Source organism: Barbus barbus (genome assembly GCF_936440315.1).
Source record: "Barbus barbus genome assembly, chromosome: 2".
Taxonomy (NCBI): domain Eukaryota; kingdom Metazoa; phylum Chordata; class Actinopteri; order Cypriniformes; family Cyprinidae; genus Barbus; species Barbus barbus.
Window position 1 is genome coordinate 2130001 of NC_136730.1, and position 18937 is coordinate 2148937.

The 18937-nt window shown below is 42.1% G+C and overlaps 1 protein-coding gene across 1 annotated transcript in view; it reads right to left on the reverse strand.

Annotated features, from left to right (window-relative positions):
- The window catches only part of cyld3 (cylindromatosis (turban tumor syndrome) 3), a 17141-nt gene extending 582 nt beyond the window's left edge, over window positions 1-16559 (reverse strand). The window contains exons 1-15 of the mRNA XM_079374222.1: window positions 16478-16559; window positions 15185-15386; window positions 12590-12868; window positions 11338-11622; window positions 11137-11242; window positions 10291-10781; window positions 9569-9734; window positions 8814-8955; window positions 7725-7847; window positions 7522-7613; window positions 5153-5216; window positions 2097-2289; window positions 1883-1991; window positions 1452-1570; window positions 695-902 (exon numbers count right to left, since the gene is read on the reverse strand). Of these exons, the coding sequence (XP_079230348.1) occupies window positions 695-902; window positions 1452-1570; window positions 1883-1991; window positions 2097-2289; window positions 5153-5216; window positions 7522-7613; window positions 7725-7847; window positions 8814-8955; window positions 9569-9734; window positions 10291-10781; window positions 11137-11242; window positions 11338-11622; window positions 12590-12868; window positions 15185-15364 (2557 nt within the window). The 5' untranslated portion in view covers window positions 15365-15386; window positions 16478-16559. The remainder of the gene's footprint in view (window positions 1-694; window positions 903-1451; window positions 1571-1882; window positions 1992-2096; window positions 2290-5152; window positions 5217-7521; window positions 7614-7724; window positions 7848-8813; window positions 8956-9568; window positions 9735-10290; window positions 10782-11136; window positions 11243-11337; window positions 11623-12589; window positions 12869-15184; window positions 15387-16477) is intronic.
- Window positions 16560-18937: the final 2378 nt, after the last annotated feature.

Genomic DNA, 18937 nt, shown 5'->3' on the forward strand with positions numbered 1-18937 from the left:
CCTTGATCTTTTTAACATACAAGAGGTCATTGTACTATAAAAACATCCTGTAAGTTTCAGAACTCAAAACTTTGTCGTTAGTCTAAAAACAGCTTATATTGAAGGCAGTCTGCCAGATGATCAACGCCTGCTTCTACATCGCCGCCTGTTTAGCCCCTCCCACTGATTCTACAGCGCCGCCTGTTTAGCCCCTCCCACTGATTCTACAGCACCACCTGTTTAGCCCCTCCCACTGATTCTACATCGCCGCCTGTTTAGCCCCTCCCACTGATTCTACAGCACCACCTGTTTAGCCCCTCCCACTGATTCTACATCGCCGCCTGTTTAGCCCCTCCCACTGATTCTACATCGCCGCCTGTTTAGCCCCTCCCACTGATTCTACATCGCCGCCTGTTTAGCCCCTCCCACTGATTCTACATCGCTGCCTGTTTAGCCCCTCCCACTGATTCTACAGCACCACCTGTTAAGCCCCAATTTTTCAAAGAAAATGAGCATTAAAGCAACATAAAAAATAATATAACAATAAATAATGTATTAAGATAAAATTACATAAATTAAATCACAAAATTAAATCACAATAAAGACAAAAAATGAAAAGATGCAAATAATAATTTATTTAATACATACTTTTGATATGATTAAAAAGAAATAATAATAAATGCATTTAAATATGAATACTATATAGAATCGTTACCCTCTCGGTCGGCCATGCTGTCAAAGAAGAGCCAGTCCGTGGCCCCGGGGCCATGTTTGACGAAGCTGACGTAGTGGCTCGTCTCGATGCAGGTGACGGCAAACAGATCCATCAGCTGCCGGGCCCCATGAACCGGCCCTTCCCAGCAGCCCCAGGGCCCTCGCACCTCCACCGGCCGATGCGTCTGACGCTTCTTATGAGCATGAACCTGACACAGAGAGAGAGTGAGTGTGTGTGTGTGTGTGTGTACAGGTTTATATATCCTGGTGGGGACTTAAACCTGATTACACACACAGACTCATGGGGACTCGTGTCACTGTGGGCACCTAAATCGAGGTCCCTATGTGTAAACAAGCTTCAATCATACAGAATGAGTTTTTTTGAGAGAGAAAACAATGCACAACGTTTCCTGTGAGGGGTAGGGTTAGGTGTAGGGTGATAGAATATACAGTTCAATATCAGCCTGGAGCATAAAACCATAAAGTCATAAGGGTCAGTTTTTTTTAAATTGAGATTTATACATCATCTGAAAGGATAGGATAGGACAATATTTGTCTGAGATACAACTATTTGAAAATCTGGAATCTGAGGGTACAAAAAAATCTAAATATTGAGAAAATCTCCTTTAAAGTTGTTCAAATGAAGTTCTTAGCTCCATAATGTCAAATCGTACTTTGTTAAAACAACAAATACAATATTATAGCATATTGCACACCCCTAGTGTGTGTGAGTGAGTGTGTATTAGTATGTGTGTTACCTGTGTGTTACAGGTGTTGCAGTACTGTTTTAACTGTCCAGGTGTGATGTCAACATCCTCGTAACACTGCAGACATTCCCACTTCGCCACCGACTGACAGATACTGCACTGACGCAGAGCTGCGCACACACACAAAGATTTTCAAAATCATACATACACATATATACATACATGTATACATTTTATGCTATTTACTATAAACTAATCATACAATAAAGAATACTAAGTACTTAAAATACTACAGAACTAAATTATAAGAAAATAAATCATAAATAATGACAATAAATGAAAATAATGGAAAACAAAATCAACAAATGAAAATTAACAATAGGTAATTGAATACTAAAAATATTCATAAATTAAAATAAATGATAATTCATAAAATGTAAAACATAAATAAATAATTAATTAATTAATGATGATATGATTACTCTCGTCCAGTAGGTCGGTGATGTCGAGGCTCAGAGAGGGCAGGATGGCATCAAACATCTTGAACTCTTTACCGAATCTGGGCATCAGGAGCGGCAAACAGGACGGAGCCTGGAGAAAACAACAGGAACGTCTGTATATCTCACACTGTATATGTGATGACTAGATATGTGTGTGTGTGTGTGTGTGTGTGTGTGTGTGTGTGTGTGGGGTCACCTCCGTGAGCTTGAGTCCCGAGTGCATGAAGGAGGACTCGAGCAGCGTCTGAACGCTGGACACACGCAGGAGCCCCGGAGACACCAGCGGAGAGAGAGCAGGAGAAACCGGAGACAGCGGAGGAGACGACAGAGAGACGGACGGAGGAAAGAGCTGATAGATGAAACACTCCTGTGCCTTCTGACTCACAGACCTGCACACACACACACACGAGTCAGGGTTACTGTAAAAAAAAAAATACATAAACATTGTCATACAGATCAAAATCACCAAGAGCTATTTATAGCCAGGACTCCTAGGAACATGAGCACACTGAATGTGCCCCAAGCTAGTAGCTGAGAAGCGCCTGAAGGGCAGGGATGTCTAAATTGTAAAATCTGGCAAATGTGGATGGCGATGTGCGGCCGCCGACCAGTCAATCTCACCAATAGAAAACCCGCTGGACCAAGCACAGGAGGAGGCGATTCCCCTTGTGGAGTGGGCCCTCACATCTATAGGGCATTGCAAGCCTTCTGAGGCATAAGCCAAGGCTATTGCCTCCACTATCCAGTGGGAGAGTCGCTGCTTTATGACTGGCAGTGATAAAGCCAGATTGCCCTACAACAAGGCACCCCGACCCGAGTTGGAGGTGTCCGTTGTGACTACCATCCTTCTGGAGGTCAGTCCTAACCGCACACCCGTTTGAAACAGGCGAGAGGTTGTCTAGGGGGCCACAGCTCTGACACAGCGGTGGTTTACCCTGACACAAAACCGTCCCAGAAGCCAGGCGCAGGATGGAACACAGGCCTTGAGCCAAAACGGCCGCATGGGGAGCAGGCCTAGAGGTATTACAGAGGCGCCGGCCGCCATGAGGCAGAGTAACCACTGAAAAACCTTCAGGGGACATATCATTCCCAGTTTGAGAGAAGCCGCTAATTGCTGAATAGTCAGGGTTCGTTCTGGCGCGATCCAGACAGACAGCTTGCGGTCTCGGTAATAGATGACCCTTCTATGGTTGATCATCAACCATAGTCTCTTAAGTGGCTGCATAGCAGCTCTCTGTAAGCGGCCAATTCCCGTTCTGACCTGGCTAGGGCCAGCCAATCATCACGGTAGTTTAATATGCGGATTCCTATCCGTCTCAGATGGGAAAGAGCCATGTCTATGCACTTCGTAAAAGTGCACAGGGCCAGAGACAGTCCAAACGGAAGGACTGCATACTGATAGGCCACTCCCTTGAACGCAAATCTCAAAAACGGTTTGTGATGGGGGGCTATGTGGATGTGAAAGTACGTATCTTTCAGGTCCACTGTCAAAAACCAGTCCTCGGGGCAAATGTGCATGAGGATCTTTTTGATAGTGAACCTCTTGAACATCTGGTGCATAGTAAGCGGTTTAGATGTCCGAGATCCAGAATGGGTCTGAGCCCGCCATCTCTCTTTGGAACGGCTGTAGAATGAAGTAGCGGCTGAAAAAGCCTTACTCTCAAATAGAGTCTGTACTCATTGTCGGAGAACGAGGGCTTCATTGTCCAAGACAGAAGTTTGAAAAACATCTCTAAAGCGAGGTGGCCTGCAAGCGAACTTAAAACGAGTAGCCTCATTGAATTGTGTTTAGAACCCAACTCGACACACCTGGTACGGCTGCCCAAGCCGATGCGAGGGGGACTATTTTTGCGGAAAAAAGCTTGCCGCAAGAAGGCAGGAAAATGATTGCTTGTGAGAATGTGTGAAGTGGAAATTTGCTCTTTTGAGTATGTGGGTCCGCTATCACAGCAGTAAAGCAGTAAAGTTCCCCGCAAAGACCTGCGGGGAACCCCTCCTCTTCCTCTCTGCTGGATCAGGACGGCTTAGGAGGCTCAGGGTCCAGCACTTCTCGTGGCCGGGGATCTTGACGCTTCAAAAATGGGAAACGCTTCGCCATCCGGGAGTGCTGCTGAAGCCCAGGATCGAAATTCCACTGAAGCTGAGGCTTTGCCGACTGGGTGGCGGGGGTCAGAGATGGCATTCCAGCACCACCAAACTAGCCATAGTCTTGTCAATAGTTTGGACTGAAACACCTGAATACCGCCATCGTATGCAGCGCCGATCTGGCCTGACCGGCTGCTGCATATGCCCTGTTGGCTAGCGCCAAGGTGGTCCCTGCAGGGCTTGAGGGATGCGCTGCATGGGCCTTCAAACCCAGGGCAGATGGCGGGCACAGATGAGCAGTGACTACCTCTTCCAGAGGGGGGAGCTTGCTGTATACTCAGTCGTCAGCGCCATCAACGGTGGTGAGGGCTGCTGCAGTGGAGGAATTAACCCGTGCTGAGTAGGGAGCGCGCCATGTCTTGGTGAGTTCTTCATGAACTGCTTGCAAGAACGGGGCAGGGCGAAGCATTGGCGAGAGGACTGTTGACGGCTTCCCAGCAGGTACCACTCATCCAATAGGCCGTGGGCGGGCTCTTCCGGAGCCGACCACTCGAGACCCATATCCTCTACAGCCTTAGACAGGACACGGATGAGTTTGCCATCCGGCTTCGGCTTCGGCCTCGCGGGTTGAGCAGGGTTCCCGTTTCCCGCTGTTGTCGCGTATTGTTTTAAAAAGCACTTGATATTTAACTACTTCGGGTCCTACAGCACATTAACAGATTGTGAGAGTCTTCAACAAGGACTGTTGGGACGTTGTCCTGCTCCACTTCACAGACGCTGAGTGAAAGCAGCATTTTAGAATAACTGAAACTCATTAATGACACTTTTTTTCACTGAAGAGCAGCTCGTTCTGCGCGTCATGCATCATAACGCTATTTTTATGTCATTGCACATGCGCAGTTCTTTCCAGTTTCGGGTTTCAATCCGATCAAGTGTTTACATGTTCTCTCGCTCGGATTACAAAAGGAATAAATCACCACTTACAATCCGATCAAATCTGGCCAATTCAATCCGACTGACGTGTTTACATGTGACTTTTTTATTCCGATTGTGCTTCTAGTCCTATTTCGATCAGATTATTAGGGTCCATGTAAACGCAGCTAGTGATGAGGATGTCATGTAGAGTTTGTTTACTGCTCACTAATGCTTCAGAACACACACACACACCTGATCTTCAGCAGTGGCTCGACCCGGAGAAGCAGGAAAAGCTGGTTGAGGAATTCCTCTGGATCTGAACACACACACACACATATAGAGAGGCACACACACACACACACACACACACACACATAGAGAGGCACACACACACATAGAGAGGGACACACACACACAGACACACACATAGAGAGGGACACACACACACACACACACACACACACACAAACACACATATAGAGAGGCACACACACACACAGACACACACATATAGAGGGACACACACACACACACACACACAAACACAAACACAAACACAAGCTATTAAACGGTCACTGATTTTTTCAAAACTGGAATAAAATACCAATTGAACAAATAAAATAGAACTGAAAAAAATCTCACTCACACACGCACGCTCACAGACACACAATCGCACGCGCACACACACAGACACACTCACACACATGCATTCTCAGACGCACACTCGCTCGCACATACACAGACACATGCACACTTATGCATTTAGCAGACGCTTTTATCCAAAGCGACTTACATTGCATTCAAGTTACAGTTTTTACATTTTATCAGATCTTGCTTTCCCTGGGAATCGAACCCATGACCTTGGTGTTGCTAGCGCCATGCTCTACTATTTGAGCTACAGGAAAGCACACACGCACGCATACACACACACACACACAGACACAGACAGACACACTCACACACATGCATGCATTCTCACAGACGCACACTCGCTCGCACATACAGAGACACACACACACATGCTCAGATGCACACTCGCTCACAGACAGACAGACAGACAGACAGACAGACAGACACTCACTCACAGACAGACAGACAGACACTCACTCACAGACAGACACTCACTCACAGACAGACAGACAGACACTCACTCACACAGACAGACACTCACTCACTCACAGACAGACAGACACTCACTCATAGACAGACAGACACTCACTCACACAGACACACAGACAGACAGACACTCACTCACTCACTCACTCACTCACTCACAGACAGACAGACACTCACTCACTCATAGACAGACAGACACTCACTCACAGACAGACAGACAGACAGACACTCACTCACTCACAGACAGACACTCACTCACACACACAGACAGACACTCACTCACTCACTCACTCACACTGACAGACAGACACTCACTCACACAGACAGACAGACACTCACTCACTCATTCACAGACAGACAGACAGACAGACATACAGACAGACACTCACTCACTCACTCACACACACAGACAGACAGACAGACACTCACTCACACACACACAGACAGACAGACACAGACACTCACTCACTGACAGACAGACAGAAACTCACTCACTCACAGACAGACAGACATACACTCACTCACACACACACACACACACACACACACACACACACAGACAGACACTCACTCACTCACAGACAGACAGACACTCACAGACAGACAGACAGACACTCACTCACAGACAGACAGACAGACAGACACTCACAGACAGACAGACAGACAGACAGACACTCACTCACAGACAGACAGACAGACACTCACTCACTCACAGACAGACAGACAGACACTCACTCACTCACTCACTCACAGACAGACAGACAGACACTCACACACACATACACACACACACACACACACACACACACAGACAGACAGACACTCACTCACTCACAGACAGACAGACAGACACTCACTCACAGACAGACAGACAGACAGACACTCACTCACAGACAGACAGACAGACACTCACTCACTCACAGACAGACAGACAGACAGACAGACACTCACTCACTCACTCACAGACAGACAGACAGACACTCACTCACAGACAGACATTCACTCACTCACAGACAGACAGACAGACACTCACTCACTCACAGACAGACAGACAGACAGACAGACACTCACTCACTCACAGACAGACAGACAGACACTCACTCACAGACAGACATTCACTCACTCACAGACAGACAGACAGACACTCACTCACAGACAGACATTCACTCACTCACAGACAGACAGACACTCACTCACAGACAGACAGACACTCACTCACAGACAGACAGACAGACACACACTCACTCACAGACAGACAGACACTCACTCACTCACAGACAGACAGACAGACACTCACTCACAGACAGACAGACACTCACTCACACACACACACACAGACACACAGACACAGACACACACACACATGAATGCTCACAGACGCACACTCTCTCTCACACACACACACAGACACACACAGACACACACACAAACAAACAGACACAAACAGACACAGACACACACATGCATGCTCACAGACGCACACTCTCTCTCTCACACACACACACCTTTCTCCTCGGTGGTGAATCCCGAATCTGCTGTTTCTGCTTTCAGTAGTTTACGTAAGGCCATGGTTTTACTGGCACACACGTATCCGTACCTGCAGGACACACACACACACACACACACACACACACAGAGAGAGAGAAATGAACATCTCTCACTGCTACAGTGACTGGAGATGTTATATATGGTTATATGCGTGTTTTACCGCCTCAGAGGGTTGACGATCTCGCAGCGCAGCAGATCCTGAGCTCTTTGACTGATGGGATTGTTCTGAGCTCCAGTCGGCCAAAACAGCAGCCAATCGAACGAGCTCCAGCACGAGAACATACTGACACACACACACACACGGATTAGCATTAGCGACACATAAACTAACAGCAGACAGAGCAAAAAGCCTCATCAGTAATAATCAGATCAGAGGTAGAGAGCAGGGAACCTGATGCTGAAACTTCTGTTTTCAAGTTTTTATGACAGCAGTCAGCAGTTATTATTCCAGTATTATTGATATACCATTACGGTTTTTATTAACTGTTTGTTTTGAATTGGTTTATTCTTATATTTTTTGCTTTCACTTTTAGTGACAGTTTTAGTAAATCTTAGTGTGTTTTTGTCATTTGTATTATTTTGTTTAATTATATGTCTATATAGTTTTTACTCTTCATTTTATTATTAGTTTTAATTTGTGTATTTTAGTTATTTTACTTCAATTTGAACTAAAACAACAGCCTTGGCAACTAGCTGAAATATTTTTTTTAATACTTGATTTTATTTCACTTAATTTTTATTTCAAATAACAAAACTGTTTTTTAATGGATTTAGTTTTAATTACTGATAATACTGACCCGGTGTTGTTTTAGTATCACTGATACACTATTATACAGCTTGTTAATATTTTGAATTAGATTGTATTTTCATATTTTCTATTTTGACTTTAATTCTAGTTAAAATTGTAGTCATTTTTTGATTTGTCTAAATGTTATCAATTAAAAACATTGTTTATTTAGTTGTAGTTATTTTAGTATTTAATTTTAGTTTTATGTTGCCTTAGCAAGTTCTTTAATATTTTATTGATATCTTTATTTCACTTGATGTTTATTTTATTTAAAGTTTTAATTTTAGTGAACTATAATAACCCTGTGTGCAGATGCGTATGTGATTCTGATAAACGGCGCTTCTGGACAAAATTCCCTCCATCAGGTTGTTTTTGATGTTCAGCACTGAATTACTCGCCTGTTTTCATGAACATTATTATAATCTCCTGCTGTGAGCGTGTGGCAGACGGAGGCTTCTGCACCTGAAGAGAGACGCGTCCAGGTAGCAGGAGTTGAGGTGACCCTGGATACCCTTCTTGAAGCCCTCATACGTCAGACGGGCGTCTGGACCGGACAGAGGAGGCGTGTGCTCCTCCACACGCTTACTGCTCCAGTTAGCAAACGCTGAAACACACACACACACACACACACACACACACACTCGCTCAGCACACACAACACTGCACTGGTGCTAAATCAGTATCTAAGACAATATTCCTGCAACATGTTTGCTGTAATAATACACATTATTACATATTTTGCAATTCTATGTATCATGCATTAATATACAGTAGTATTTATTTTAATTAATTAAACTGCTAAATCAAGACCTTATAGAATTTAGGACATTATTCCAGCATTTATTTATTTTGTTAATTTTTTTGACACAGTCTCCTCCGGTCCAGAGACACGATACACGGAGCGGATCACATGCGCCAGACCACAAAATGTATTGGACCCATTTGAATTCTACACAGAATGCTATATTTTATAGAATATGGATGAGATTGTGGCGGTCAAATGTGGCTTCACCGAGCTCAGCAGCTCTGGGCCAAACTGTGATATAATCGAAACGCTATTGGCTATTTTAAAAGGGGGCGTGGCTTGATATGCCCCGCCCTGTAAACTGACGTCGACACACAGTGTTTCGACCTCGTGTTTCGAGGCGCTTCACTTTAAAGCTGTTTTGAATGGGCGAGCAGTGTTGGGAGCAGCATGTCAGCACGGCTCTGCTCACCGATGGAGTTGCAGCGATCGACCTGATTGATGGGCAGCTCCGGCTCAGGAAACCTGGAGTCACGTCTGCAGTTCCTCAGCTTCACGAACAGGCCTTTGTTAGCAGGACAGCGGAAGTAACGCTCACCCAGATAACTGCCATCCGTAGCAGCGGACAACTCCTGATCCTGAGAACCAGCAGCTCAGTTAACACACATCTGACATACAAAGACACCGAATTATTTAAGAAATTTAATTATCATTTTTATGAATATAGAAATATATTTTATACACACAGATACATGTATGATTTTGTACATAATTGTGTACAAGGGATCTGCAACTAAATAATATCTTTTAATCTTTTATATCTGTCTTATGTTCAACTGCTCCAATACTTATGCTCACATCAGATAGAGGGATGAACTCTAAAAGTGCTGTTCTTTTTAATTGGTAAAACATGTATGTGTTGAAACAGCTAATAGTTTTGTCTCGTATTCATCTTTTAATCATATTTGTAAATGTCTTGACTCCACAGCCAACAGAGCAATTTTGTCTTTACTGATCCAATACTTATGGAGGGCACTGTTATATATAACTTATTTTAAATGAAGAAATTTAATAAGAATTTATTTTTGCTACTTTTGAAACAGTTGTTGCTTGTATTTAACTGTATTATTATTAATAACTATTGTTTTTATGGTATTATTATTATACTGATGTATTTGAGTGTTGTCAGTGTACCAGCTCGATTCCAGCCACTGGTTCCAGGATGTTGCTGATTTGTCCAATCCAGCGAATGACTCCGAAAAGGGGCGGGTCATTCACCTCCACCATAGACCCCACCTCCAGCCAGGAGCCAGGCTCCGTCCTCTGCTCAGCGGCCGGTGGAGACGGCAGGTTGTGGAAGCCATTGGAGGGGCGTGTCTGGTCGGTGGGCGGAGTCAGGGGCGGGGCCTGTGTGCCAGTGGGCGGCAGCAGAGCAGGTTTGGCTGTGGTGAGTGGAGGAGGTCTCAGAGCTGCTTTAGGGCCGGAGGAGGATGGAGGCTGCAGGGCTCTTCTTGCCGTCTCCAGCATCGAGGGCTGGATCAGCGGACGCTTGGCCGGTGTCGAGGATGGCTCTCTGCTGACCGAGGATGGCTGCGGGGCCGCTTTACTGGGGACCAGCAGCAGAGGCACTTTAGGGAGCGGTTTGGGACTCGTTACAGCCAGAGGAGACCGCTCAGATCTACATTCTGTACAAAAAAACACATGATAAATAAATAATATACTATTTACATTTTTTAAATCATTTTAATATTACATTAAAACCAAATTATTTAATATTACATTCACTGTTAATAATATTTATTGTTTTATTGTACCATTAAGTATTATTTAATGTAATAATTATTTATTGTAGTATTTAATTTAATTAAAAGAGCTATTAAAACAGATATTTTAAATAATAATAATAATATTTCACAATATTTTTGATGAAATAAATGCAGCCTTGGTGAACAGAAGAGACTTTTTTCAGAAACATAAATTTCATAATTATTCCAAACTTCATATGGTTTTGTGTGTTTTATAAGGTGCATTACTCGTTACCTGCGGTCACTTTAGAGAGGGGCAGTAAAGCTCCTAACTCAGGTGAAGGGATGGAGCACAGTTTGGTGTTTTTATAATATCCATCCCATGATCCCACTGGATGATCCTAAACACACACACACACACACACACACACACATTAAACCTACAGTTACCTTTCTGAGTAAACTTCACACTGACCTAGGGACGTGGCTCACTCACCAGCAGGAGTCCCACGAAGAGCGCGGCCGGGGTCCGACCAGGCAGGGGCCCGCAGAACTGGATGCTCCCGCACTGGATGCTCTGGTCCTGTGTGAAGCAGACTCTCTGACCCACAGCGAGCGGCTGCGGGCTGGACTCTGCGGCGCGGGACAGGACACTGACGCTGGACGACCGAGGGATCGTGACCTCGCTGACCGGCAGGAACAGACCGCAGCCCTCCGGACACGAGAACAGCTGGTGCCCTTTATAGCTGCCATTGCATTTGCCCCGGCCTGCTGCCCATCCCTGAGAGAGACCGACCACCACAGAAGAAGAGACCGGTCACACACTCACACATACACCAGCATCATTCCACAAATCTTAATATTATATTTCTGACCCTGGAGCACAAAACCAGTCATAAGGGTCAAATTTGTGAAGTTGAGAGCTGAATTAATAATCTTTCCATTGATGTATGGTTGGTTAGGATAGGACAATATTTGTCTGAGATACAACTATCTGAAAGAAGCTCAGAAGCTCTTTTAGTGAGCGATTAGTAATGCCCCGGTGCACTAGTGAGCGCATGAGAAGGTCTTTTGTTCCCGCAGCGGTCAGATATTTTCAACAAACACTGTTAATTATTGAATACTATTTTTGTCTGTTATAGTGTTTGTATTTTATATTTTTGAACTGTGAAATTTAATCCTTCGTCAATTATGTCTCCAAATCAGGTTTTATTAGTCTCCTAATGCAGAATGATTTATCTGTCTGTAAGTTGTGTATTGTGTTTGTTGGCTGTATGGTTGGTGTTTGGTGATGAGTTTCTGGCTCAAGGTCTGCATATAAAGTCACACCAGAGGAGTTCAGCTGGGATCAGGACTTGTCTTTCTGCAGACCAGTCCAGTTCTTCCACACTGACTCAATCAATCATGTCTTTCTGAACCGTGTCTTATACACAGAGACACTGTCATGTTAGAGTAGAAAAGGGTCCTGTACACACTGTTGCTATAAAAAAATTACAAAATTATTAAAAAATTATTGTATTATAATTCATTATTTCTTTTTGTTACTTTTATTAAAATTGTTGTTTCTTGTTTTCAACAAACTATGCTAAATATATTTACTATTGACCGCATCATTTATTTAAAAATGTAGGTTTCATATACATATATATATATAATTTTTTCACCAGAAAGGTAAAACAAGATAATAAAATACTGATTGAGAAAATGCTTTTCTCAGTGTATTGTTCACATGTGATGCTCAAACTCACTTTCAGCTGAACCCCAAAGTAAACGGCGGAGCTTCCCCTCGTCAACGGCCCTCGGTAACGAAGCTCGGCCTCGGCGAGCTCTGATTGGCTGCGGCTCCAGATGACCCTCACCTCTGACCCCAGCGCGAGCGAAGTCATTCGCTGCAGGACCTGCGGCCTGGACAGCAGCTTGGCGCGGAGCTCGAGGTCAGAGACGGGCTCCAGGAGACCAGCGAGATCAGCCGGGACTTCACTGAGAGCCTGCCTCTCCACCTTCACCACGCAGTCTTTATCAAGCACCTGAGGAACAGAGCTGCTGTCACTTTAAGAGCTTCCTCCGGGCACAGAACAAGCTGTTCTGAACAAACGCCTGACACGACGTCAAGGAAAACCACAAATGATTCTCAGCTGATGCTGGCAGATAAAGGATCTGAATGGGTCACAAACAATTATTGATAACAGGCTAAAGTTTGATCAAAATACAGATGCAATCATTAAAAAAAAAAATCACAGCAAAGATTGTTTGAGCTGAGGATGCTTAACTCTTTTAATGAGCCAGAGACTCTTTCTATAATTCACTGGTTTAAAGTACCTGTCCTTTTCCTTTATTTGAACTAAAATCGTTTGTTAATATGTGCTCCAACATATGCATAGTCTCATTATGAACAGCAACTGATGAAGACGGCACATAAAATCCTATCCTATCCTATCCTATCTCACCGGTAGATCCTTCAGGGTGACCTGGGGAGGGGAGGTATCCAAACCACATCAACTGATCACTGGAGTTCCTCAGGGATCGGTTCTTGGACCCCTCCTCTTCTCCACGTACACTACATCGCTGGGTCCCATCATACATGCACATGGCTTCTCCTATGACTGCTATGCCGATGACACGCAGCTCTATCTCTCTTTTCAACCAGATGACCCAACGGTAGCTGCACGGATCTCAGGCTGCCTGGCGGACATCTCGGCATGGATGAAAGAACATCACCTACAGCTCAACCTGGCAAAGACGGAACTTCTTGTCTTCCCTGCCACTCTGACTCTACAGCATGACTTCACGATTCAGTTAGGCTCATCAATGATTACCCCATCAACTTCGGTCAGAAATCTTGGTGTAATCTTTGATGACCAGCTGACCTTCAAAGAGCACATTGCAAAGACTGCTCGTTCCTGCAGGTTTGCACTACACAACATCAGAAAGATCAGGCCCTTTCTGACAGAGCATGCTGCACAACTTCTTGTCCAGGCCCTTGTTTCTAGACTGGACTACTGCAATGCTCTTATGGCTGGTCTGCCATCAAACGCAATCAAACCTCTACAAATGATTCAGAATGCAGCGGCACGACTGATCTTCAACGAGCCCAGAAGAGCGCATGTTACACCTCTCTTCATCTCCTTGCACTGGCTACCAGTGGCAGCTCGCATCCAGTTCAAGACACTGATGCTTGCGTACAGATCTACCACAGGCTCAGCACCCTCCTACTTCCACTCACTATTACGAACCTACATCCCCTCCAGAAGTCTGAGATCTGCTAGTGAGCGACGCCTTGTGGTACCATCACAGAGAGGCTCAAAATCACTCTCCAGAACGTTCTCGTTCACCATTCCTGGCTGGTGGAACAATCTTCCCACCCCTATCCGGAACGCCGGATCCCTGGCAACCTTCAAGCAACAACTGAAAACTCATCTCTTTCGGCAGTACTTGACTTCATCCTAAACTTATAAAAAAAAAAAAAAAAAAAAAAACTTTCCCTCTATCTTTCTCTCCACCTACTAGTTTGTACTTATTTGAACAATGACTGAGACTTGGTGTTACGAGCACTTCCTCTGTCTGACTGCCTCTTCAAGATGAATCGCTTTTTGTATTCCCCAATTGTAAATCGCTTTGGATAAAAGCGTCTGCCAAATGACTAAATGTAAATGTAAATGTAAAATAATAGGAGACAGCACACAAATTCACCTCTGTGCCTGAAGCAATACGTTTTTGTAATAGATTTAGTCGATTTATTTTATTTATCCTTTATTTTACCAGGATAGTCCCTTCGAGATGCAAAATCTCTTCTTCCAGGGAGTCCTGGCCAAAAGTTTTATACAAAAAAAACAAAAACACAAAACTAACAACGTTTAGCCCTGCGCTCATGCAACAGCGAATCAGAAAATGACAGAAGTTTAACAGTAGATCTAGTGCTATAATTGCAGGTATGAAAAGATACAAGTTTACAGATATAATTGGGTGATTTGCAACAGCGTGTGTATTTTCCTCCTTCGAAACAAAGAGGACCAACTCATACAGTGTACAATGATGAAGAGGCAGTCGTCACAACACATTAAGCAGCATGGTATACATAATCCAACTCTTCAAGTGAGGCAGACCACATCTCCATAATCTAACACTGAGAGGAAACAACTACATATAATACTCTTTCTTGCTCCAAAAGCAAAACAGAAAACACAATTTTGGTGTAAGCTTTTACTTGATTAGTTACATTTGTCTCTCTTTTTCCTCATATTTTTTGTATGCATTTGGTGTATTTTGAGTACTTGTGTTAAGTGTTGTGTATATGCACTAGGATAGTCTGAAGTAATTGCCCCGAGGGGGTTAATAAAGCTCACCTTCACCCAGACATGTTCTCCTCTGGAGCTCCGGTGCGCTCCTCCCTCCTGCTGCTGGCACAGATGCCCCCGCTGCAGCCGAATGGTTCCTTCCAGATGGTCCTGCACTCTGAAGTCGGACGCTACCATGAACATTTTGAGGGAGCGTCGTCTTCTACTGTGTTGTGCGTCTCCAGACATACTGATGTGAACACCTCCGGACCTAAGCGTTCACAGAGATGAACAATAACTGATTACATGATCAGATTACAGAAATAATCAGATTACATTACTTTTTAAAGAACTCATAATCAGACTAAAGCTACTTTCTTATGGATTGCATGATTACATATTTACACAATAGCAAGATTTTATTGATTCTTTCTAATTCATATTTTTCATCTTTTCAATTTTCCTCTCTATAATAGTCAGAAAGTTCAGTTTTGTGGATATTCACACAGAGATCAGTCATAAATCAGGTGCTACACTGCATTTAAACACGGAGTTCATTGCAAACATTGCATCAAATACGGATGAACATTCATTTTTAGTTAAATTATCATGCAGTGACGTATTATTGTGGAAGAAGTCTTTAAAACACATTAAGATATACACATTCGCCTACTTTTTCTGTCATCTGATCCTCTCTCACTTAATATATTTTTATTTGAAGATTTTAAAATGAATAATAATGAAGTCTCACATTTGCATGTTCATGGTTATGATCACGTGACAGGCAGGTAAACAAGAACAATATTTCTTTTTTTCAGTAAGCGTTTTATTTTAATTCATTTTAAAATTATTTGGTTGAACTTAACATTTGTATGATTTAATTGATTACTAGCTCTTCATTAACTTCATAAACCCTGTTGGGAAACCTTGACATAATATAATTTTTATTGCACTTCATGCTGTTGATAATAACAAGTGGAATATATCTTCTATATGTTGATTTGTATGTAATTATGGTACAAGATTAAGTATTTAAATCGATGTGATTGGTCAAAAGTAGTCTAATTATATGACCTGAAACGTGTAACGTAGTGGATATAACGTTACAAGTGAAACAGTAACGGATTACAGTTTGAAAGTAATCCAGCCAGCTCCAGCACACGATCCAACACGTTTCATTTGATAACTTCGATAAAATACTGTTGGTTAAGAACGAAAACAGAGTTTAAATCGACTTCAAACAGCGCAAAGTGAAGTAAAACCACTTCCTGCTTCATTAAACCTGTTACACTGCATCTGGATCTCGGTTTAACGTCGTTTCGCTTCTAAAAGCTATGAAACAGATAAGACCCGTTCACTTACCGACAGAGTCATCACCTCGGTTTAAAGTGCGACACTTTAATCACAATAAAGCCTCACTTTGACCGAAGCAGGAAGCGAGATGACTGAGGGCTGCGTGGACCAATCAGATGCAGGGAATGTCCAGGTGGGCGGGGCTTGGCGCTAAGGGAAATTCCACTGTTCGGTTTGTATTTTAGTCGCAAGAAATGACGGATATTTTGATCATCTTCCGAGAATTCAGACAAACAATAAATGTATTTACTCACCAGTTATTATTATTATTAACCCTTTAGCTGATCCACCAAGAAAAAGGCAATTGAAAAACGTTTTGTTCGCATGTCTTATCTCCTTATGTCACTAGTTAGCACACGCAGTGTATTTTTGATTTTTATTGTTTTCAACACATCCCATAATTTTTTTAATATCTGCCTCTACCAAATGGTTGATATGTCACTTAATGGTAAAATTACCGGAATTCATACACATGCTATGAAAATCAGAAAATATGAAATATAATACTAATTTATATAAAAAAATCAAAATTAAATATTTTTGTATATTGAATCTTCTTAATTTATTGAAGTATGCTATAAAATATTTCAGGTTTTCATTTTAACAATGGAAATTATATGTTTTTTTTAGCAATAAACAAAAATAAATAACACATAAATAACTAAAAGTAACAAAACCAAAGACATTACATTCTTTCTGCATTCAAAACTAAAACAAACAAAAGGCTTTTATGTTTCAAGAAAAGACTAATCAGGATATCTACTGGGTCATCAACAGTGTAAATTACATGTAACGGAATTACAAAAAATAAATGTAATTGTAATCAGTTACAGTTACTGAGATTTAAAAAAAACAATAAATTACAGTCCCTTGTGAAAATGTTAAGAGTTACACACATACAGATTTAATTGATTTCTTTCATAATATCTGCTCTAAAATATGAGACAGCAGTGTTTCAGGAGTTTAGGACTCCTAAACTGTTTTATTTCCTATTTGGATTAATGTATTTGCTTTATTTTTTTATGATTTGTGTTTTTTCCAAGCTATTGTTAGATGCCAGTGTTTCCTGTCATAGCTATGCAAAGATTTGATTTCAAAAACATTAGCATAGCTATTAAACTATTTCTTGTATTGTTTTTAAATCTGTATTTAACCTCAGAATGATCTGAAAGTCAGTCTGATTCTGTGGTGGCTGTGCTTTAAAAATTAAATTATTATAATCTTAAAGTCTGACAGTGTTGAGTACTACTGTAAGATTGACATGGTTCACATGTTTTAAAAATGACATTAGAAAAGTAATCAAGAAAAGGAACAAGTTTAAACTTCCAAAATATAATTTCAATGCTGTTTCAAAGGGCTCTACACGGTCCCAGCCAAGAAATAAGGGATAATCTAGCCAAACAATCAGTTATTTTCTAAGAAGAAAACTGATATACAAGTTGATATACATTTTAACCAGAAATGCTTGTCTTGCACCCGCCGGCCTCATAGTAATGTAGGAAAGATCGTGGCTTTGGACGTGAACTAATGCTTTAAGATATTTATTGATGAAATCTGAAAGCTTTCAGTCCCTCCATAGACAGAAATGTAACTGATATTTTAGTAGTATAAGAGAAAGCATTGTCCATGTACTTTGTGAAAATGAGATATTTCCATGAATTTGCTCTTTATTGCATTGTTGAGTAATGACTATGATGTCCTGCTTCTTCCATCATACCTTACTGTACAGCCTGCAATTAGATATATATTGACCTGCATTTAGTTATTGTCTTTTCATGATGATCAGCAAAACAAGTAATGCAAATATCCTCTGAAACCCCAGCCATAAGCATCCATGACTCCGAACAATATTAATCAATACACTTTAATACAATTTTCAGGACATGAAAGCAAAATGTTTGTGTCCTGTGAAACCTAAATCTCAAGATTGTCACAGTTTAACATATAATGCAACATTTGAAGCTCTTAATGAAGTAAAGACAGTCAGATTTTGTAAAATGTTGTGGTGTCTTTTGCCATTTGTTTTTCTGTCCACAAGAAGGCAGCAGAACACATGAAACAGAACGACAGCAGAAGAGAGATACAACTCAGAAGTATTATACAGAAGCCCAGATGGATCATACAGACAAAAACATCAACATTTAGGCCTACTAATCTATTTTAACAAGCAAGCAATGACTGTAGACATCAGCAAATATAGTGCAAAGGCTTTTGGTGCAAACAGAATCTCATACTTTTCACAGTCAAATTAAGAAACACAGGGAACACTTTATTTTAGGACCAATTCCCTTTATTAACTAGTAGCTTATTAGACTTACTAGCATATTTCACCCTGGAGCACAATTTTTTTTATACATCATCTGTACATCATCTTGATGTATGGTTTGTTATGATAGGACAATATTTAGCTGAGATGCAACTATTAGAAAATCTGGAATCTGAGGGAGCAAAAAAATCTAAATATTGAGG